We start from the raw sequence: 24806 nt of genomic DNA on the forward strand, positions 1-24806 counted from the left end.
AATTACATTGCAAAAATACAAACTCTATATGAGCAATCAATCTAAACAGCAAAACAATAAACGATAACAAACCCGATTCTAAATAAAGCACAGCATAAAAAATAATTGCCCAAAAGAAATTAACACAATAATAACGTCAGCAATATGGAATCCTAAACCAGAAATTGCAGCAAGTTTTACATTTACTTAATTACAGAAAAGCATCATTAATGCCAACTGATCCAACTGTAAAAATTCTAGAATAAAAAAAGCACATATTAATGAAGAAAATGAAAATCATGCAAAAAGTTTTGAATAACTTCAACCCTAATATGAGAAACAGAGCAAATAATGTGAATACTTGAGGACATGAATTCCATCAGGGTTAATTTGTGTGGTTAATAGTTTTGAAATTTCAGTCAATCATAAGGAAATTGAAATTAATTAGTATAAACACCTACATAAAATCAGCATTAATAGAAAAAAATATTCTCAAACATAAATGCTTGTGAAATGGTTAAATCAAACCACAACCATAATATTTCTTTCAACTTCATGCAAGTAAAATTGGATACCTACAGATTGAAATTTTAGTACTGAATTTCTAATATTTTACAGATATTAAAAATATTAAAATAAACCTGCCATATTACAAAATTTTATATATGTAGTTATCCTTTTTAATATAGGAACAATTTTTTTTAACTTCAACTGAATTTTTAATATTATATAGGTATATATAAGTAACTGCTCAGATGCAAGTGAAATATTTTTAACAATTCCGTACATCAGGCATGATTGAGTCTTGAAAATTCAACTGCATTGATGCAAGGTTATTGAGGAATAAATTGGTTTGGAGGATTAAAAGTTCTATCTTGATTCATACACATACATTTAATAAATATATAGAATTTGAATAAATATAGAAATAAAATAAAATATTCACACATCTAGAGTTTGCATACAAATTCAATACCAGTACCTACTCATGGTAATTACATAATTTTAAAACTGAATCTCATTTTTAGCAATTTGATGTGAACAAACTCACTAATGATCAAGAAATTAGCAGGACTTGAATTAAATTAAATTAATATTTAATTTAATTAATTAATTAAAAGCAAGACTCACTTGAATTGTTGTTTCCTCTCAGCCATGTCAGGATTTATTTTTGATGGAAAAACAAATGAACTCAAACCTGGCAAGACAACACAACACAAACTAGTGCACAATCTGTTAGNCTCTCTAACGCCGCCGCGTGACTGCCCGCGGTCGCCCGCTACCTCCTGTTAAATACTCCCCCGGTCCCGCGCATGCGTGCTAGGCGGCTCGAGCTCCACCCCTTAATTCAAACTCTGCATCTCAACCCCCAAATCCCCCTATTCTTATCTTATTTATTCCTATTTCTAATCATCTGGTCTGCTTAAATTTTAAGTTAAAAAAAATTTATAAAGCAAAGAAAATTCCAAGCAATTTTGCCATATCTTCAAAGGCTACAAAACATATACCGGTACTATTCATAATTTGAACTTTCATTTATTTTAGCCAATATACTAGTTAAGTTCACAGTATGCAAGACTCACATGGAAGTATACATGCGTTCGCCTTTGGGTCCAATGATCTGGTTTTGGAGTCTTGTCTTGACGAGGTCCAGGGGGAACACACAGGTGACTCCAACAATGCCAGCAATGCCTCCATTGAGAATTTTGGGCAGGAGTCTGCATGACAATACTAATAGGTAAGAAAAATTCTATCTAGAATTACTTTAAATTATTAAAAATATTTGAAAAACTGATGAACAATAGATAGGTAATAAGTAAATGGCAATTAAAAATTCATTAACGAAATAAAATGTGGAAAAAGAATAAACATAGAAATTTCAGAATGATTATACCTAATAACAAAATAATAATAATGAACAAACAAATCCTACAAGTAAAAATGTCCCAAAAATTTACAGGAAATATCAGGATTTACCAATTGCCCTGTACAGTACTAATCTTCAGCAATCTTCTTATTGGTAAATAAATTTAAAATTAGTTTCAAAGTAAATGACCTATGTGCTTTTCAAATTACATAGCAAAAATACAAACTCTATATGAGCAATCAATCTAAACAACAAAACAATAAACAATAACAAACCCAATTCTAAAAAAAATACTTAAAAAAAACTTTTTAAAAAACCACGTTTTTCGTGTGGACTAAAAAGTAGAAAATAAATTATGGTTCACCCCAAAAAAAACGTGTGTCGGGCAGATTTATGAGCGAAAAGCACACAACACTTAAATTTTGGAAATTTGATGGTGAACGTACAGCCCGACAAGGCATGATTGAGTCTTGAAAATTCAACTGCATTGATGCAAGGTTATTGAGGAATAAATTGGTTTGGAGGATTAAAAGTTCTATCTTGATTCATACACATACATTTAATAAATATATAGAATTTGAATAAATATAGAAATAAAATAAAATATTCACACATCTAGAGTTTGCATACAAATTCAATACCAGTACCTACTCATGGTAATTACATAATTTTAAAACTGAATCTCATTTTTAGCAATTTGATGTGAACAAACTCACTAATGATCAAGAAATTAGCAGGACTTGAATTAAATTAAATTAATATTTAATTTAATTAATTAATTAAAAGCAAGACTCACTTGAATTGTTGTTTCCTCTCAGCCATGTCAGGATTTATTTTTGATGGAAAAACAAATGAACTCAAACCTGGCAAGACAACACAACACAAACTAGTGCACAATCTGTTAGCAATAAAAATAAATTAGAGAAGGGAGAACAAATGTATAGTATAATTCACATAAAACAATACAAGGAAATGACTTCTGTAATGGTGAAAGAACACAACATATGGCATGCTTTTGTATACGTACCTAATACTATAATGTCTTTTAAATATTAGAATGGTAAACAAATGCAAACAAGTTAGGGCACTTACATTCCCTTTACAATATTTTTGATGAATGGAGAAAAGATGACAATAAGTACCTACACATAGAAATATGATAGGTAGTTATTGCCATAATAATGGCCTGGTGATGGAGTTCCGAATACCCAGAGTATTGCATAGGTACCTACTTCATTCCCTGAATTGCTATATTGAACAAATTTTAAGAATCTAAGATAAGAATCTATTTAAAAATCTTCTGAGAATGTAAGATAACTCTAGTTCCTTATTATTTTAATACCTAGAGTTGCTAACTATATCCATTAAATTGCATAGGTACTTATATATACTTATATTTGGTGGAAGCTTTTTTAGCAATATCTAAATTAATTTTAGCAATATCTCAATACTATAAAAAAAAAACAGAGCTCCTGAAAACAAATAATTGTTCAAGTCACTTAATAAGAAATTTACTTTAGTTTTCAAATTGCAAAGACAATAAGTTCTGTTAACAAATATATAAATAGTACCAGTATGGCAGTACCCTATATATATTTTCATGCATACCAGAAAATCTTATAAAAAGAAGTTCAAATTATCCCCCTTAAAGTTTCTAAAATACTACCCTGTATCCAAGATTTTAGGCACTTCATTAAAAATAACTCAATTGGATTGAAAATGAATAAAGCAGAAATTATTATTCCAAAAAAAACAATGTCAAAGGTGTCTAAAAAGTAGAACAGTTTTCAGTAATACTTCAAGACTTAATCTAAAGAACCAATAACATTTGTGAAAGGAATCCATGCATCAAACAGGACCAAACAATCACTCAGAAATGGTTACTAAGGTGATCTAAGATAAGATAAGATGATCAAAATCTATATTGGTGAATAAAATGCCATATCTACTCCAGAAGAGAAATGGCAAAGAAAAACTATCACTGAAGAGGCATACATATTACTATTAGAATGGATTAGGAATAGCTTTGTTAATTACTTGAAGGGGAAAATTTTAAAAAATTAAATAAAATTAACTACCATGTAAAATGAAATTTTTTATTTTGTGAAGCATTAACTAACAAACTTGCAAGCATGGAAAATATCTCCCTTTAGGGCTGCAACTAGAGCTTTCCCACCATTTTGGGAACTGCAAGATTCCCACCAGATGAATAACCTCCTATCTAATTGTTAACAAAAGTGCACAATCAGGCTGCAAGTTTCCAAATGTATTAAAAATTTGTCACGCCAGAGCCGCGAGATTTCAGAAACAAGTAGGGAAATTCTAATCCTGCAACCTAGCTTATTGGAAATCCTATAATCAATAGCTCAATACTTATTGATATTTATAACTTTTTCCCTGATAGCTAATTATCCCATGAAGAATTCATCTACACCACTCTTGCCGAAAATAAGTTCTTGTAGGCATTAAATTTTGATTGTCCAATTATATTTCTAGTTTATAAACCAGGTTAGAAAGCATCAAAAATTTCTTGAGCAGCCATAAAAATTTACTGAAGCAACAAAAATTGTTTACAGTTTTTCTTAAATTATTAATTCCTATTTTTAATGACTAACTTTGTCAATTAACTGTCACTGCTGCTTAATTATCAAATACTACCAAATTTCTTGGAAATTGCCAAATTGGTAGGTTTACCAAATCCAAAATTCTGTAAAAAAGTTTCACTTAACTATTTCAGCTTCAGCATGAGCCATGAGAGATTGATTAATTTATAATAATAAATAATAGCGGTTTCAGCGTTATTAGGCCGTAGGCCTGTCGCCGATTCTTAACATCCCAGAACATTCACAGCATTTTGTGGTCTCAAACTCGCAAATCACTGCTACAATTCTGCTGTGCTTAACTGGTAAATAACCGCTTGGCCTCCTTGCTGATTCTGACCAGTAACTGGCCACTGGCGCACATAGCTGGGATCAAACCCGCGCCTCTCTGCATGGTGCCAATCCATAGGTTATTCAAAAGAACCTGTTCTTATGTCATTTTGAACCGATCAACGCTTCTTTAAGGACCGATCGTAAAACACACCTTCACCGGCAAAAGCTTTCACACTTCTGAAGAAAACTTGTGTTGCAGTGAGATATTGAATTGTTTGAATTCTAAACAAAGGTGGCACGCCCGTATTCAGATGCCAGCGCTAGCAGCGGCCATCAAATGAACTACTTTATTGTTAGTATCTTCACTAATAATTTATTAATATCGTATTGTGCTTAGGCACAGTCTCTCAAAATGTTCCAGAAAAACTTTTATATTACCAATTATTTACATTTATTTGTTTGTGGTGCAGCAAAATATTGCTTTTTTTTGTCTCCACGTGTTCTTGTGTGTGACGTCACCATGGGACGACATACGTCACTGTTTGTGACGTATGTAAACATATGGCTAGCGTGAAGATGGGAGTCCAGTTTGGCATTGAAATGGATGGTTATTTGTGAACAATATTTTTGATTGTGACATTATAACATATTTCTGATTGTGAAATAATCTTGATTGTGATATTGACACTTGACAGATATTCAACATTTGAATATCGAAGTTCTAACATCATGAATTACGAGGTAAGAGTGTAAGGACTTAGCAAAGCTAGAATCATGGCTGAGTCTCTGAGGCAGTGAGGCTTAACCAATGTCATTGTAATTTTTTACGTCATTGATATCATTGTGGAACCAACGTAAGTAACTAAGGAATTTCCCAGTTCAAATATTTATTGATTTAATACTATCAATTTCGAAACTTCACATATTTCTAAAGGGAGTTGTGATGAGCCCATGGGGATGGGGTCAAACTGTTGAGTTTAGACCATTACAACTTGCAAGAAGGGCCCAAGGGCCAAGGGCATGGGGCCTTGCAAAGGGTTAAGACCGACGCACGGCGGTGGACCGATAAGCCTAAGTGGAAAAAACGCAACTTCAGATGGATTAGTTCGCCTGTTAATGAATTCCGGAGGGCTTAGGCTGCGAAAAATTGGCACTAATTCCGCAAGATGCACAAAATTGATAATGAATTCAAGACGAATTCCGCAGCGCAATCAGCAAAGCGAAATCCGCGCGAAGTTCGAAGCCAAGAAGAAAATACGGAAGCCAGACGCACGATCAAACAGAAGCTACTGGACCAGGAGCAACGTTCATGTTCGTCGACCCACTCAACCGTTGTATTGCTCGAGAAGCAAATATGACGTGAACGCAAGCGTGAACGCGATGTACGAAGTGTAACTGTTATATAGAAAAATGTCGGCACTGAAGAAATAGGCCCATGGCCTGTTGAGGATTCTTGTACTTTTCGTAACTTGATTCACAAGGGATCACAAGTCAATGCGGTCATTGCTGCTCTTAGCACAATTAACTAGCAAGTGCAAAGTGTTGATGTGGAGTGCGGAGTTGTGATTTACATTGAATAAGTGATTGATTCATCTTATTTCAGCCCTGCACACACACTCTGTGCGTTTGAACCCGATTTTTCCAAAACTGACCATTGATTTGAGATAGCTGCTGTATTTATTGCCTGGTCCGTAAGGGGTAGGCATAGCTTTGTCTAGTAGCTTCGTCTATCAGCAAGCAGTTTTCCAGGTCATTTCTGTCACGATCGTTACAAAGCATGGATGGGTCCTTGGCTCTATTCTCTAAATAAAGATAACTTTAGCATTAGAAATATGCACAAGACAAACCAACATTAGAGTGATGTACCGAATGTTGAATTTATAACGCCAAGATGTAAAAGCATAAAAGAGATATGAATTAACGTAAAAGATGTATATCGGTGTCAGCGTTTATTAGAACGTCAGACATGCATGTTGCCAATTCTTAGCACCGCAAAAATATTCATAGCTTGTTGCAGGTCTCAAACACCCAACTCACTGCTTCAATTTTGCTAAAATAATATGTTCTGTTAAAATGGCAGCAGTGGAAGGTGAAGGCATCTAATAACAATAGAAATAGCAGTTTCAACGTTTATTAGGCCGCAGGCCTGTCGTCGATTCTTAACATCGCAGAATATCCAAAGTTCACTGCGGTCTCAAACACGCAACTCGATGCTACAATTCTGCTGTGCTTACCTGCCCGGCCTCCTCGCCAATTCTGACCAGAAGCTGGCGCACAGGTATCTGGGATGGAGCCCGCACCTCACTGCTCCAATCTTGGTACTATAGAACTTTAACCACTGGGCCACCCTACTGTGACCCTAATTGAAGCGGCCTAACGATAAGCAACGTAGCTGCGGCTTTGGTTAAGAAAAACTCAATCATTTTTTTTGCCTAGCATATTGTTTTGTTTTCTGCCTACATTTTGGTAGAACATTTAAGTTCTCCTGAACAGGAAAGAAAATATAAGTTCGTTCATCATTTTTTATCTTCTTGAGTTTCGTAACTGTCGTTGCTTTGCCAGAGATGCTTCTTGTGAAGTGCCCACCATAACACTTGTTGACTTGATCATATTTTACAATGAAAATAATTTTTCTAACTTGCTTCTAAAAGTTGCGACATCACTCAACCAGTTGAATGCAATATCTACCTTATGTCTACATGCGTTGGTAATTTGTCCAAGTCGTAATGTGTAATCACTGTCTCTTATACACATCTAGATGTGTATAAGAGACAGGGATAGTAAGGGACCCTTTTTTTGCTAACTTCTTATCCTGAAACATTTCATAAACAAGTTTAGACTCATTTTAAAGGTCTTTGCAAGGGCTATTATTATAATTATATGGCATCTCCAAACAAATTCCATATGCTATTTGTAAGGTGCCAAAAGCAAAAAAAAATCGTCCAAAATGACCCCTGGAACAGGGGTCAACAGGCCAGGGTAATATGGTACCCAGGTACAGTGGTACACTTTAAATGAAACTTAATTTTAAAACGTATTGAGCATGCAAAGTATTGTGTCACAGTGTCACTTGTCACGTGTAGCGCCGTGTAGCTGTGTAGCCTGTGTAGAGTGTAGGTACTAGGTAGGGTAGGTACTCATGATACTCATTCATTTTCAATTTTCATTACTAACACTAGTAACAGACTAACAGTACTCCGAAGTCCACCCCTTCGTTTGTTGAGGATTTAGATGTAAAATAAATGACATTCTCTGAGAATTGTACTCATTTTCCCTGTATTGATGATATTACCATTTACATTTTTCATTAAAAAAAATAGGATTATTACTGCATTCTGCACCTCACTGCATGACTGCAGCTGAAGGCTGTCTGCCTAAGACTGAGACTCTGCTGGGACTGACTAACAGTGCGCTTTCTCAGCTTATATACGCGGTGACCCACGAGTAGTGACGTCACAGAAGGTGACGTAATAGTCAGTAATGACATCACAACCTGACAAATGAGCTTTTCGCAGAGTTCAACCACGTGTGGAACAGCCTCGCTGGTTACATCGTTGACGCTCCGAAAAATATAGCAGGGTGGCCCAGTGCTTAAAGTTCAGAGCACCAAGATTGGCGCAGAGAGGTGCGGGTTCGATCCCAGCTCTGCGCGCCAGTTTCTGTCAGAATCGGCGAGGAGGCCGGGCGGTAAAGCACAGCAGAATTTGAATCAATGAGTTGTGAGTTCGAAACCGCAACAAGCTGTGGATGTTCTGCGATGTTAAGAATCGGAGACAGGCCTATGGTCTAATAAACGCTGTAACCGCTATTATATGCTCAGACTTGAAACGCCTAGCACCATATCGAACCTGGTGGAAATCTAGTAGCTATTTCAAACTATCGTCAGTCTTGAAAAAATCCGGTCAAAGGGCATGTTTTAGATCTCCTGTGAACAAGTCACGAAAAGTACAAGGATCGGCGACAGACCACATCAGGCCAATTCTTCAGCGCCGACATCAATATGTTGTTATTTCTTACTGGAGAAGAGATCTTCAGTTAGGACGAATCATAATCAAGTCTTTTCGGGTGTAGATATGGCTCACGGTCTGATTTATTTGAGCATAGGTTTTCGGAGTCAGTTACTTAGTTTCCGAGGCAAGGATTTGCTTTTGTGTGGTGCGTGTTGGGGACCAGCTATATCATACTCTGCAATAACTGCTCTGTTATATCATACTTGGTAAAAACTATTTTTTAATTAAATTTAATGCTTCGGTTACACATGAGCAAAAAATATAACATTTTACGCGTAGCCAATGCTAGGATTGTTGTGAAGCCAGAGTTGCAACAAAAGTTGAGCAGCACCGTTTCAAATCGTCAACTTTTTAAAGCCTGCTAATTTTAGTCACATATATTTTTTCAACTTTAATCTATTCTTAACGATTTTTCACGGACGAGAATTGTATACGTTTATCACCTGAAAAATTCTAATGACTGCCTCGCTACTGCCAAGACAGTCCATTTCAAGCATCCTTTAGTTTCATCGAGTTTCCACTGGTGCGGTATTTACTTTCGTCTTGTATTTTTAGCGCATTTTCTCATTTATGGAAAAAAATTCACTATTGTGCTCGCCATATCCGTCTGTAACAGCATTTTGCGGTCTCGAACACACAACAACTCGCTGCTACAATTCTGCTGTGCTTAACCGCCCGGCCTCCTTGCGATTCTGACCAGAAACTGGCGCACAGAGCTGGGATCGAACCCGCGCTTCTCTGCGCCAATCTTGGTACTCTGAACTTTAACCACTGAGCCACCCTGCCCTGAAATAACTTTCACGTATATAACGTTGACAATTATTTCAACTAATTTAGGCTTAATATGAAAAGCAATGGGTTTTGTGAGTAGCAAACAGCTTTTCAATATACTTTTTTAATAAAATCTGAAATTAAAGACGTACACTGGACACGGAACTTTAGCTTACAGCAAGAAAGCCTAGCATTCAAAACCCCATTACAACAAGAATAAGCTTCAAAAAGCATTAAGTTTAATATGAAGGCAATCTTTAACCAAAACCATAGAGAAAGCTGTCCAGCAGGCACAGTTAACATTTAAATTTTCACTTCCCATAAACATTTAACAAGCTCCATCAACATTAGCATTGCTATTGCTGAAATGCTAGATTACTAGGCATGAAAATTAAGCGAAATAATTTATAAATAAGCGAAAATAAGCGAAAAATTTGTGGTACCAAACCACATCCCCATATTCTATGGATAAAATTTTAACATTAATGAAAAATACCACCATCACCTCATCCCCAAACAAGTCGGCAGATAAAAATCATTGTAGTTTCACACCAAAATAAAGAACAGTATCACAACAATACAACCAATAACGAACCTACACACAATATCATTTCTACATGCGTCACAATATCATTATTAATATCTCGGTGATGTCGATTGTTATTGAAAACATCAGTTCTAACTATTAATCAATTTGGAAGGGGACGGTTGATGGGTACTTTAACCAGATTTTATATAAATAGCTCCACTGACATATAGGCAGAAGAAAGTAAAACAGTAAAGTATATTTAATGATTCTTCCCATATAGGAGGCATGGTAAATAACATGGATTTGATTACTTTGTTTAGTTTGAGCAAAATCTACAATTCATGAAAAGTTCATCAATGTTTAACTGATCAAGAATTTCTATCTGGATACTATCCAAGACTTGCCATTTTTATTCTCCGACGTAAGCTCTTGCCTCCGCACCAACAACGTTTATGTATCAAAGCAAATGACTAAAACTCAACATTAACAGAGGCTGAAGCAACAACAAACATAAGCGCTTTACAAGAAAGAAATAATCAGTTGCAGCAACGATAGCGCAAAGGCATTTTAACAGATTTCAACATTAAAATTACGTATTACCCATTAACACTGAATTGACACACAATTACTCTAGGCCACGAATCCTCTTCAGCAGATAGCGAGATCATCGTTCGCGCTATACTGAGCATATCTTGGCAGTGCCACATCGTCGACACTCCCGACCGGTTCATAAAATCAATGTTTTTAGATTAAATGTTAAAGCATAATTTTCAGGGATCTAGGATCGATGTTTAAATCAGTTTAAGGCGAAGGGAATATCAACAAAACCATTGACGACGAGTTAGGTTATTCGCAACACCGTCGGCTTAAACTTTGTGCAGGGTTCGTTTCAGAGAGCTGATATTTGTCATGTTAACTCGGCAATTTCAAGTCGTTGAAGCGCACGTCACTTCATTCGAAATTTGTAGATTTGATTTATACATTAATTGACAGTTCAAAATTGTATTGGTGCACTATTTCAGAGCATGAATTTATTTAAACTGTCATCTGCACGTAGGAAATTAACTTAATTAACGATTTAATGAGGAAAATAATTACATGTATTGTCATTGGGTTGGAAATTTATCTCATTCGATATATAAGTAATAAGCAAAAATACACTTCATTCGTCCGTTGAAAGAGCAATCTTGCAAAGCACTTGAGAAGGCACTTAAAATAGCCGGACATTTTTACGCGCGAAAATAAACCACAATCAATGAACTTTAAAAATTAAAGGCTTCACAAACCAAATAATGGCTGTTCTACTTCGTCGACCACAGAATATACTATTCTTAAACCCGTTGAGATTTCTGACTACATTACCAAAGCTAAATATATGCAAGCATGAGCATGTTTTACAGAATTACCTACCGCTACTACATGAACAAATGCTGCAAATACAGGTGTGTGAGTAGGCAGCACATCTCGTAGAGATTAATTCAACAATTTTTATTACATTTTCTGTTCTCTGGAGATTTTTTTACATTAGAAACAATTTGTGTTTCATAAATACTTCACTAGAATATCTCGAAAACCATTATTTTTACTAATTTATGTTAAAAAATTCTGTTAAAATATAACAAGTACCGTACAAAGAATTTCAACATAGAAAAAAAACTTTTACAATGCCCGATTTAAACAGTTATGTTGATTATAATTATTTTTCTTCAAGGCACTTCAGACATCGTGTACTACAAATGATATACGTCCGTAACTCGGCAGGATCGAAACTTGACAAGCACGTGAATATATGATAAATTTATGATCTTTAATAATAAATCAAAGCAAGTCTTTCCTCAGTGAATAAACTTTACAAAAAATATATGACTTCAAGGAATGTAATGGCCTCACCATCATTCATACAATTGCATCAAGCAATCAATATATCAATATTAAATAGAAAATAATTTAATACAGTAACGTTTGTTTTAAAATTTAATAAGGAATAAATAGTTTCAACAACCAGGACCTAATCTTTACAAAGATTTGAGCTTTAATTCCAAAAGAGAAAAAGGCATTAAGAAAATATGACGAGTAGTAGTACGGTAGTAGTAGTAGGAGAGAGGTTTCTAGCGCTTCAGATCAGTTTCGTCTATTTCGCGCCGAAGGTGCAATATTCGGTTTGCAGTGTCAGGTTTCTTTGTTGGTTTCAGGCTCGTAGCCTGATCTATCTGGTCGAAGGTGTATGCTTCTCGGTTCAGTTCATCTTCTGTTACTTCATCTCAACCAGCAATATCATGACACGAATGTGGCGTTTTATCGGAGGCGTAGGTCTTTTCTGACGAGGAAGAAAGAAATAGGACGAGGAAGTTGGAAAAAAAAGAAACATTATGATAGATTATTTACGACCAGCAATGCACGAGCTACGCGGTACGAGAGGGAAACAACTTACGATGCGTCGTGGGTTTAGTTGAACTTATTTTTTCCAGCAAAATTTTTCTGTGAGTATTGGAGTACTGGAGAAAATTTCAAGAACGAAATGAGAAATAACAAAATTGAGATTTTGTCGCACCGAGTGGCTGTTCGACTATTTCTAAGATAATTGAGTCAAATACAAAACTTTTTAGAGTATTAAGAGGGTTATATTGATAACTCAAACGTCAAATTCACTCTAAATTCAGTGGTCATCGAAGCCAGGCATTGGGTAACTAAGAGCAAAGTCGTTGACTTTCTTCTTGAGCGCGGATATTTGTTCTCGGATTTCAGAATCTTGCAGGCAAAGAGCTTGGAAATCCTTGAGTTTGGTGGAGACTGTCTTAGACTTGGCGAGCAGCACGATGTCGACCGCCTCCTGCACCAGCCCGGCAACTTCACTGAAGTCCTTCTCTGAGAATCCCCGTGAAGTCAAAGCTGGAGTGCCTGTAGGATACGTGGATTTTTAAAGTAGGCTCAAAGTTTTATTCATTTGATTTCATAAGTTCTACCCCTGAGAACCCACGACAATGAAGAGACACTGAAAAAAAGTATATTTAGTGACACTGAAATTTATACACTGAGAGCGTTTATATTTTGTGACACTGATATTAACACTGAAAGTGTTAATATCCGAAAGAAACGCAATTTCAGCGAGGAATTACAGTAGTAAAATACAAAGCATTTCACGAATTTCCTCATCAACAGGGGCACAAAATAGGTTTTGGATTGTGTTCTCACTTTCTCCAGCTGCAAATTCACGAAGCTTTCCACCCCATTCCACATGTGATACTCCTCAATCCTTACCTCTTAATCAGGCTTCCACCCCGATCCTACCTACAATTAAAATGGTAATGAGCAAAGCATTAATATGATGAGGAAGTTGGAAAAAAAGTGAACAATATGATAGGTTATTTACGCCCAGCAATGCATAAGTTACGCGGTACGAGAGGAAAACAACTTACGACGCAGCCTCTAAAATCAACTACCAGAGGTGGGCAGTAGCGCGCTACATGTAGCGGCCGCTACATTTTCAGTAGCGGTAGCGGCGCTACATTTAAGCAATTGTTGCGGTAGCGGTAGCGCCCGCTACATATTTAAGTAGCGATACGAGGTTTTGCCGCTACAGCGCTACCGCTACATTTATAGATAAAGCCGTTAGATTTTACTTAATAGTATTAAATATTATTTAAAAACCAGCATGATACATATATAAAATAAATCACAGAATAAAACTGTACGAAAAATTTCGGTGTAATATTGTCAACCTCAGCCTGTTACTAGTGTCAACATGCTAGTTGTTACAAGAGGTGGGCAGTAGCGCGCTACATTTTCAGTAGCGGTAGCGGTGCTACATTTAAGCAATTGTAGCGGTAGCGGTAGCGCCCGCTACATTTAGAGCATGTAGCGGTAGCGGCCGCTACATTTCTAAGTAGCGCTGCCCAGCTCTGTCAACTACCCATTTCGACCCCTAATTACACCGGGAGAGATATCCCACTCCGTCAGAGTAGCCCAACAATTAGATTGTACCAAAACAAAAATTTTCGGGAAGTTTCAGGTCTCACCTCAGAAAGTTTTCTTTCGACAAACTATAACAAATTTGCTAAAAATCTGGCCCATTAGATGTTATTTAGGGGTGCGTTACGAGCACCAAACTTTTATATGTCTGGTGAAGTGTCTCATAATGATTAAAAGGTCTTACCTTTAGACCTAATACCGTAAGTCAGTCATTTATCTTCCACGGAACCTGCGACTAGGTATCGATTTTTGTTCATTTGTGGTGTACTGACTACATGCATAGAACATTCGTGCTTGCCCATTTTAGTAGATATGGTTGTCCAAACTGAGCAAAAAATATAACTCAGTACTCACTGCAGTCAGTGACAGAGAGCGCATTTTCTCGTCGACGAAAACTTGAGGTCACGGACGGACGGACGGTCGGACAAATGGATGGACGGACGGACGGACAGACAGACAGACAGGCGGACATGGCGAGCACAATAGTGCATTTTTTCCCATAAATGAGAAAATGCGCTAAAAAGCACTTGCAGAGACTGTAAAGCTTAAGTGAATGTAGCATGTCACCAGCTCGTTTTGGCTCATTCTAACTTACTTATTTTATCGCATTGCTGTTGTTAATTCTGCAGCTGCAGACTGATTAATTTCCAACCAAATCAGTCGTTCGATATGATGGCAAGCTTCTGCCAGATCGGTCAGGAAGTGATACACTTGACAGGTTGCCAGTACTGAGTCAGGGTGACCCACCCATCCTGATGCCCCCGGGCCTAAGTACGAGTGTGTCCTACTGAGTCGGAGTGACCCACCCATCCTGATGCCCCCGGCACAAGTACGAGTGTGTCCTACTGAGTCAGAGTGACCCACCCATCCTGATGCCCCCCGGCACAAGTGTGGATGTATCCTACTGAGTCAGAGTGACCCACCCATCCTGATGCCCCCCGGCACAAGTACGAGTGTGTCCTACTGAGTCAGGGTGACCCACCCATCCTGATTAGGTGCAGATATGTCCTACTGAGTCAGGGTGACCCACCCATCCTGATGCCCCCTGGCACAAGTGCGGAGGTGTCGCCAGGAACGCTGTTCTTGTTGACGGTGATGCTCGACGCGTTGCAGACAAACTCCATGCGTGCGCCGTCCAGCCCGCGGGGCCTAAGGTCCACCAGCACCAGGTGGTTGTCCGTGCCGCCTGTGGCATAAACAAAAAAAATTAATTAAAATGTAAGTTCAACACTGAGCTATCTTGCACGTGCAAACAAACATATTAATTAGCGTGTAAGCTCAACGTTAGGCTATCTTGCAGGCGCCTTTGCTGATACGTAAACCTATACGATAATTAAAATGTCAGTTCAACGCTGGACTATCTTGCAGGTGCAAACAAACATTTTAATTAGCGTGTTAGCTCAACGTTATGCTATTTTGCATGCGGCCCCTTGCCTGATACGCAAACAAATACATTAATTAAAGGGGAGGTCTACCCTAAAATTTTCGGATTTGGCATTTTCGGTTTTTAGTTTCATCTTAAAGCTGACATTCTGCCCTATCCAACGGTACCACTGCGATCTCTGTACGTTAATTTATGCGTTCATGACGGCTCTTTAAAGGGGGCGAGTGGGAGAGTTCCTTCACTAATTAGGTACAAGGTAGTTAGCTGCTGAGCATTTTAAATATAGTGTCTGATTGAGTTGCGCTTTAGTTACTCGTTTAGTCTCATCTTAAAGCTGACATTCTGAGCTATTCAACGGTACCACTGCCGTATGTGTACGTCAACATTAGCGACGGGGAACAGCGCACCGTTGATGCGCGACTCCAGGTCCCACTTCACCACCGCCCCCGTCTTCGGGTGAACGCCCTTGTCGCCACGTCTGCAATAAATTTTGTTACATTTTTTATAAATTAATTTATAATGGGATGGCACTCCTCGCCACGCCGGCAGTAAATTTTGTTACATTTAAAATTAATTTGTAAAGACAAGGCAATTCTCGCCACGTCTGCAGTAAATTTTCTTTACATTTTATAAATTAATTTATAATGGGATGACACTTCTCGAAACGCCTGCAATAAATTTTGTTACTTTTTATAAATTAATTTATAATGGGATGGCACTTCTCGAAACACCTCCAATAAATTTTGTTACTTTCTAAAATTAGTTATGATGAGCAGGCACTTCTCCAGATGTGTGAAATAAATTTAGTTATTTTATGTTTAGCTGTCAAGAATAGTAGAGGATTTAATTTAAATTTAGTGCACAACTTTAGTTGTATTCTACATCTGTTGACTCGACAATGAAATGCATCTAGGTACCAAACGTGAAATTAACAGTATTCAAATGATAGTATATTGAGAAAAATCTTTCAATTGTAATGTGCAGCTACGAAACTTTGGGTTCTGCAAACTTTTCGCAAAAGAATGAAAAAAATCAAATAAATATTGCAGGCTGTGAATTGTATAAACACGTTTTTAATTTATAAGTAGTTGGTTGTCCGTGCCGCCTGTGGCACGGTTGGTTGCTGTGTGGTTGGTTGGTTGCTGTGTGGTTGGTTGCTGTTTCGAGGACCGATCGAAACTATGTAGGTATCTCTAGGCACGGTATTGCAGCTCGGAAGTATGGTAAAATATGCAGCTGGGAAGCATGGTATTGCAGCTCGAAAGCAAGGTTTTATATTGTTACTACGGTATAGAAATTTCAAGTGTCAACAACAAAAAAAATGTGAAGAGAAGCGAGTGGTACATAAGAATTATGAAGCAATTATGATTTTTATTTTACAAATAGATTATTGTGACGCTTGGCACATCAGAACTTTGAAGGCACTTTGCATATCAAGGATACAAAGGAAAGTTTATAAGTAAGCCCAAGTAGGACCTGAAGAAGATGAGTCCGGAGCGAGGTCCCCTGAGCGTCTTGTGTGTGGTGGTTGTGACGATGTGGCAGTGGTCGAATGGTGATGGGATGACGCCAGCAGCGACCAGGCCTGAGATGTGCGCCATGTCCCCCATCAGCAGTGAGTTTGTCACATCACATGTCTGCAGAATAAATGGTGAATGATAATAAATGTTTTCATAATAAACATTCATGTGAGAAGTCAATAATGATTTTTCTGCGGAATAAATAATCTAGGATAAGAAATGTTTGAATAATAGATATTGAGGAAAGAAGGATGTTATGTCTGCAGAATGAAGAGTCAATAGTATTCATGTTTTTCTTTATAATAAACATTAACAGACAAAAAGGATTTTTTTTTTCAGTTAGTGTGTGATAGATTAGTTACTAGTTAGTTAATGTTTTCCAGTTAGATTGGTGATATTTTGGTTAGATTTGAAGTGCACTGTACAGGTTTCTTACTATACCCTACACAAAGCCAACATCTGAGTTACACGTCATGCTTCGTTACTTTTGATACAGAGTAATAACCCGAAAAAAATAAAGGCTGTGCGTAAAGGCAGATACAATGGGTTATTTAGAGTGCACCAGCACCCACCACACTCCAGAACCTGGGACTAGCACCCACCACACTCCAGAACCTGGGACCAGCACCCACTACACTCCAGAACCTGGGACCAGCACCCACCACACTCCAGAACCTGGGACCAGCACCCACCTTCCTCATGGCCTCGTAATCAAAGAGCCTGGAATAGGCACTCGCTCCGGCAATGATAAGCTTAGGGCGGAATAGCAGGGCAGTTTTGTGCAGGTTTTCATAGTCTGCAAACAATTAAAGTAATAAGACATCTCTCAGTGGTAGTCTCTGCACTCCAATATTTTATGAATGAAATCGATCAACTATATTATGGTATGTTTTAAGAAAGTTGAAATTTTTTTATTGTATTGAAACATGACAAAATGCATTGCTGACCATCAATATATATATATATATATATATATATACCTATACATACTATTTAAATGCAAGTATTTATGTGCATTGGTAATGGTACAATATCAAATACATGTGGAAAAAAATTTAAAACTGTACAAAATATAAATAATAAATTGAGTGTGTCTACTTTTCCAAGCTACAAGAAGATTTCTAGAAGCAATCCAATTTAGCCACAAAATCTCCTACCAAAATTCACTATGAAATCAAGAAGCAAGCGAAAACAGCCTTACCTATTGTCCCAGTTTCTGGGTTGAGCTTATAAGGCATTGACTCAAAGTATATTGAAGTTGCTGACACTCGCTTAGTATCACTCATGAAGCCGTGAGTCAAACTAAAAAAATATAAAATCAATTATTTATCAAATATAAAATCAATTATTTATCAAGAATATATATGAATATTTATTTATATCAGGTACTACTACAATAAAGCTGGCAAACCACAGTGACCAAGCATAAAATGACAGATATAATCCTGTTATAAGATTTTAATATTGAAAATAAATAATTGGGGTTCAAGAAAGAAAAATTTGACCACGTGCATGACATTGGTAATGCTAGTAAATTTAAGGTACTAGAGCCGAAATATTGCAATAGCATGATTAAAATTCTTAGGTGAACATGATAGCTGAAACAACAGTGTAAGAAATATTGTACATAGCAGACTTGTGATAGGTTCAGGAAGACAGAAGTAACTTTTGAAATGTCCCTCTGCCGGAAAAATATTGACATGAATACTATGTAAGCAACATTTTTCATCACTCACTGTCCTCCATCAGGAAGATCGAGCCCCATGAGCCTGTCATGAGGTTTGAGGATGCCAGTGTAAACAGCAAAATTAGCTGGAGAGCCGCTGTAGGGCTGAACATTACAGCCCCACTCATCAGGGTTCAGACGGAATGCCTCCAAGGCACGACTCTGACACAACCTCTCCACCTGTGGAACAGTGTTCAAACAAATAAATCCAATTGTTAACTGACTGAAAAAACAAAATGGCTACTGATATTTCTCAATACTAAAATTTGATAAACTGTCAGTTCTTCAACTGACTGAAAATTACATACCTAGGTATGTAATATAACAAATGAGCAACTAAAAAATGATGGTAAAATTTTTGCAACCAGTTGTTCAAGTTGATTTTAGGGATTGTAGTCAAGAAACGAGGTACCACTTTCTTTGATTTGATAGAGTGCCATCTATAGTATTTAAAATATCAAAGTATAATACAAAACTCATATCAATACATGGGTAACATTAAATCTTTAAATAAGAATACATCTAGAGGCATAATTACTCTAAACAAGTCAGCTAAATAAAGCAATTATATGGATTTATCCAAAATTTCATACATTCATTTTCACAACATGACGTACCTTGTCCACAACATCAGTGCCACCATAGTAGCGAGCTCCAGGATAGCCTTCAGAGTATTTGTTGTTTAGACATGAACCAAGAGCTTCCAAACCAGCACGAGTACAAAAATTCTGACAGATAAAACATAGTTAGAATTGTGATTATGACAAATAATCTAATTACAATTAGCTTATGCAGGAAATATGGAGGATATAATATATTTTGTATTAATAGGGAAAAGTCTATGATGTATGATGGTACTGGTACTCTAGAACTTGACATTGATTCATTCCATGAAGAGCATCAACTGCAGGAGTTGTCAGATTCCAAGCAGGCTCCACTAACCACCAGCAGATGAGTGGAAACTTGGCTCACTTGCTGAAGGTTGGCTGAACCAAATAAAATGCTGATCACTCCAGTAGTCAATGCTTCTCTCAGAACAAACTCATTTGAAGTTTTGGAGGACTTATAAACCACTCAAACCAGCAAGCAAGGAAAAGCAACTATGAAATAGTTGTTTGAATTTAGCAAATAACTTGCTTGGTGAAACTTTAAAGGGACAATTAAAGTAAAAAATTTTAATCATTAGGAATTTATTACGGTATATGTTGATGAAAAATATTAAATAACAAAAATTATAGCAGTATTATTGAATTGTGTGTATCAATAACTAATATACTTGAAGTAAAAATTTATCTTAGGAACACACATCAAATAAGGAGATAGCAATAATTTCAGTTTTATGAAACAAACTCATTGGGTATAGGTGATCTAACTGGGAGTTTTAATAATCCAACCATAGATTTCATCTGGTCTTAAAATTACAAAAAGTTATGAGTAGGTAGTGTCCCAAAATCAAAAACACCAAACAAATTTGCAGAAAATGGAATCAAAGTAGAAAATATATAATTACCTATTCTTTATAATTAGCCTGTCAGGATAGGGTATTTGGATAGGGTAATGGATAAGGTAATGGATAGGGTAGTAGTTTTGGATAGGGTAATGGATAGTAACTAACAAGGAAATTAGTTTTGCTGCAACATTCTAAGTGCCTTTATAAGCCTTCTTTTACGTATTAATTTATCAAAGATTTACCTCTGAAGGAATCAACTCAAGTCCCTGCTTCTGGCGCATCTTCTCTTCTTTGACCAGCTCCCAAACAACTGGGTCATCTTCAGCCAATGTTTCCTTGCCGCTGAAGTTCCGAATGTGTGATAATAATGCTCTATTGCAGTTCCTTTGATGAAAAGGCAATAATTTCTGAAAAAAAATAAAAAGTATCATTACAGATGTTCATGACAAATTATTAATGCATGTCCAGTTATCTATGACAATATGTAGTTATTCAAGTCCCAAGTCAATGAATGATACAGAATAGGTCGAGAATGCCAATTCATTACCATAGACACGTAAGGACAATTATGGTCACTGGTGAACAGTGATTAGAAATAAAATTCACCATGGATTGTAGGTAGTTCATAATCACACAATCTATTTGGCTGCTGGCAATTTTGGCAAATAATCAGTATGGATAATCGCAGTCTCCACAGACTGGAATTTTAGGATAGTACATATAGCTTGTCAATTTTGGGCAGATGCACATCGATCTCCAAACTGTGATTAGCTGTGATGTCATCCACTCCAAACTGTGATTAGCTGTGATGTCATCCACTCCAGACTCCGACTGTGATTGGTTGGTGAGATTGTGATGTCATCATCTCCAGGCTGTGATTGGTTATTGAAATTGTGATGCCATCCACTCCTGATTGTTACAGGTTGTGGGATTGCAATGTCATCCTCCTTAGACCGTGATTGGTTATGTACAATATGCTCTGTGTTGGTTGTGATTAGTTTAATAGCCCTCTAAAATTACAACCAGAAATTTATTGTATATAATTACTAGTGAGAAAGCCATGATCATAAGTCCATGAGGGCTAGTGTGGAATCTATCTAATTTTCCAGCTGTAACTGAAGCTTTCCTGCAATTTATGGAATGGCCAGATTCATTTCCTGTTAGATGAATTACTTTCCATCTAATTACTAATAATATAAGACAATCAGACCACAACATTCCAGATACACTGAAAATTTATCCCTTTGGGTTTGGGGCTGCCGGCTGGCAAGACAATATTTTACTGATTTTAATAACAAATTTAAAACTCCAATTCTGCTGTGGTGGGTAATCTAAATTTGAATTTTATTACTCGTTTTCAGAAATCTTGCGGCTCCAATGTGAGAAATTTCCAATTTATTTAGAATCTCCCAGCTTGATCAAGTTGATTGTGCACAGTTATTAACAATTAGAAATTTAGAACTGATAGTGATGGGACGACTGAAATAACCCAGCATTGCCCAATACCAGCATANCTACTGCTAGAGGGTCTCAGGGTAATGGATGACTAACATAAGTTGTACCTAAGTTGTAACATACACAATGCCAGACATGACTGACTGGAGTGCCATGAGTTTAGATAAGCAAATTTCATTTAAATTACATATATAAAATAATAAATATTATATATCTTTTATTATTCTACTTATTTTCTACATATATTCAAATTATATTCCATGCAGACTATGCATGGATGAGTAAAAAATATTTAGACTTCAACTTTTACCATGTTAGGCAGGAAACATCAAAATATCTGCTCTGCAATAGGCCTAGCCGCCTATGTTGGCAACTTGGGCCTTCAGGCTTGATAGTTCCAAACTTCCAGTTAGCCTTAGCCTACTCACTTGAGTCACATTCAGACTTTCCGTCATTTACGGTCATTACACATACAATATTTTAGCAACCTGAGTAAATATGTTCACAGTTTACTTACCAATAACGATCGATAGAGCATAGTTATAACTTATAAGTTTATTTTGGAGCTCGAGAGAAATAATAGTATGCCAGTGCTGGATGTTATGACTTCATGCGTATCTGGTCTTGATCCAATTCCGCTATACCGGATTATTTATCTCGGGCAGTACTTCTCAAACTCCGGTGAGTGTACCAGGTGTCGTTTGCGAAGGCATTGCATGTGGTGCGGGAACCAATTCGGAGTTTGAAGAATTTCTGAACAATTATTTTTCGCAGATTTCATTTTGTTAATATTTTGTTGACAAAACTTTGAGGAACGGGCTGATAAATGAAGGTATAGGCAAGCAAAACAAGAATAGACTGGAGGCTAAAGAAATCTTTTCTTTATTTGAAAAGTTTCAAGATGGTATAAATAGCCATCAATTCCACGAGACAGTTAGTTTGGTGCTGCCTAATTTTGGAAGCGGCTCCTCTTCAATAAGCGTGAAGAGGCAAAGGGGCCGCAACTCGCTCCCGCGTCTGCCCAANCATCATGACTGACCTGCCCGTCCCCCTGTCTCTTATACACATCTAGATGTGTATAAGAGACAGGCATATATGGTGTTCTGTGGCATCAAGGCTTAGTCACCCGCCTCGCTTCGTACGGAGAGGTGTACTGCAAGTCGCTGCTACCATCCTTGAGTGGAATCAAGCAACAGAAGCCTGTAGTTTGGTATCCATGCTACATAGAGTGCCTATTTCGAGGCGCGCGGGACTTTGTCGCGCTCTCCTGAAAAGCTTAACTTATTGTCACGGAAATCCTATCTCCTACTAGAGTTTTGAAGCTACAGCGATGAGACATATACCATTCGATTCGTAAAGACCATACCTATCGACTAACGAAGCCCTTTTTTAGATTTGTGCATAGTTTGGATTCAAAATGGAGGGAGGAGGGGGAAATCTGAAAAAAAATGGAAAAATGCGTGTAAAAAAAACAAAGGCAAAAATCAAAAATCGGGCATCGTTACTCGATTGGCATGGTCTTTACGCATCGAATGATATGCGTCTCTATGTTGTAGCTTAAAAACCCTAGGAGGAGATAGATTTTTACAGTACCCCCTTTTTTGTCCTTTTCTATGAATTTCACGTTTTCTATCAAATTTTCCGAAAAAATCACATGAACAAAATGTGATTCTTTTGCGGTTTTACATATATGTGTGAAGTTTCAGAAAGATCCGTCCGTAAACAAAAAAGTTTTTGGAAAGGTGAACCTCCCCCTTAAAAGATAAGTTCAAAACTGGACTATCTTGCAGGAGCAAATAAACATTTTGATTACTGTAGCGTGTTAACTCAATGTTAGACTATCTTGCCGGCACCTTACCCAATACGAAAACAAATACATTAATTAATGAGTTAGATGAACACTTGGCCTTTTTGTAAGGCCAAACTAGGTCTAAATCGCCCAAATAAGGGCAGAAACTGCCTCGATATCTAGATTGTAATTTCTCATTGCCATTTGAACAGTCATTGCTAAGTCATGCTCATTTCTCTGAGTGTATCAGCAGAGGACATTCACCAGAGACTAAGGAGAAGCCGCGCTTGGTGAGCTCAGCAGCGAAGGCGGAACAGTTGCGCAGCACCTGCTGCTGGTAGGCGCGGAACTCTGGCGTCATTGCCTGGGGCACGGGAGAAAGAGAGTTGGAGGACATTATAATCAAATAACATAATCCATGGGAATATATATTGGTTTATTGGGAGACATTATAAAATAATTCATCAGAATATATAAGGGTTTATTGGAAGCCATAATATGCTTGGAGATTTATAGTGGTGAGTAATAATCCTGCCCGACCCCCAACATGGCTGACCTGCCCGTCCCCCGCATGATTGACCCGCCCGAATATTGCCGACGCTGCATCCACCCTCTGCATAGTGGGGATGAGACATTGCTTGTTTCAAGCTGGTGTGGCGAGATGAGGCAAGTAAGACTAAGAACAGCTGCATAGGTATATTAGACTGACTATTTCTATTGCATGTAGAGGGTTGGCATTGGCTTTTGGGCTGATTTAAGAGTTAAATTTTTGGGCTACGGCAGCGCTCCCATAGTGATAGGAGATACCGAGATAGTACACATACAATATTCTAGGCTGAGTTTCTAGCAACCTGAATAAATATGTTCACAGTTTACTTACCAATAGCGATCGATAGAGCATAGTTATAAATCGTAGCGCAGACGACATCCACTCCAGCACGTGCCCACGCATGCGTCCAAAGTCCCGACCGAGCTCAAGCTAAGCTTCCATGGGTTGCTTTAATCCATAGTTTCAAAGGTGAACCGGGGCCAAAGATTCTTCGAAAAGTTAGTCCACACCATCTGACTTGAAGCGTAGATAGGAGAGTTCAAAATGAATCTGGCACGAAACAGCACCTTGGGAGTTGCTGCTGTGAGGTCAGGCAACGAACTGGCACAAATTCTTCAGATAAAGGGAAGTTAAGTATTGGGCGAGATGTTAGTTTCACGTGGAATGTGCACACTAAAACTACTTCAAACGTCACCCAAATCATTTGTGGCACAGAGCAGGTGAGGATGAAAAATTTATGCCCGAAATTTATCAAATATTAATTTAATGAAAACTAAATCATAGTTTTTTGTTCATGTCGTATTAGTTGGTGGCATGTGCCTAGGATTGCGTGCGATATCTAAGTGTTACGAGATTGCAAAAAGTAAAAGAACCAAGCATCTTTCCAAAATGATCAAAAATATCAAATGTGAATCAAGTTTCTCGAGCTGGCTAC

The 24806-nt window shown here is 37.3% G+C and overlaps 1 protein-coding gene across 1 annotated transcript; it reads right to left on the bottom strand.

Annotated features, from left to right (window-relative positions):
- Nucleotides 1–11132: 11132 nt before the first annotated feature.
- LOC108676458 (serine hydroxymethyltransferase, mitochondrial) lies at nucleotides 11133–22152 on the bottom strand. Its single transcript, XM_018164530.2, has 10 exons — nucleotides 22051–22152; nucleotides 20321–20485; nucleotides 19246–19356; nucleotides 18639–18808; nucleotides 18104–18204; nucleotides 17595–17698; nucleotides 16859–17019; nucleotides 15739–15860; nucleotides 15029–15184; nucleotides 11133–12927 (listed from the first exon to the last, which is right to left on the bottom strand). The coding sequence occupies exons 1-10, from the start codon at nucleotides 22069–22071 to the stop codon at nucleotides 12686–12688; spliced, it is 1353 nt and encodes a 450-aa protein (XP_018020019.1). The 5' UTR covers nucleotides 22072–22152; the 3' UTR covers nucleotides 11133–12685.
- Nucleotides 22153–24806: the final 2654 nt, after the last annotated feature.

This window comes from Hyalella azteca, unplaced genomic scaffold, assembly GCF_000764305.2.
Source record: "Hyalella azteca isolate HAZT.00-mixed unplaced genomic scaffold, Hazt_2.0.2 contig11629, whole genome shotgun sequence".
NCBI classification, from domain to species: Eukaryota; Metazoa; Arthropoda; class Malacostraca; order Amphipoda; family Hyalellidae; genus Hyalella; species Hyalella azteca.

Bases quoted from the DNA above. Each gene is read 5' to 3' on its own strand.
- LOC108676458 (XM_018164530.2), bottom strand. From the start codon at position 22,071: ATGCTCTATCGATCGTTATTG. The intron at 17,699-18,103 runs GTAAGGCTGTTT...AATTGTTTGCAG, and splicing joins CCCAGAAACTGGGACAATAG to ACTATGAAAACCTGCACAAA. The intron at 17,020-17,594 runs GTGGGTGCTGGT...TTTATTCTGCAG, and splicing joins ATTACGAGGCCATGAGGAAG to ACATGTGATGTGACAAACTC.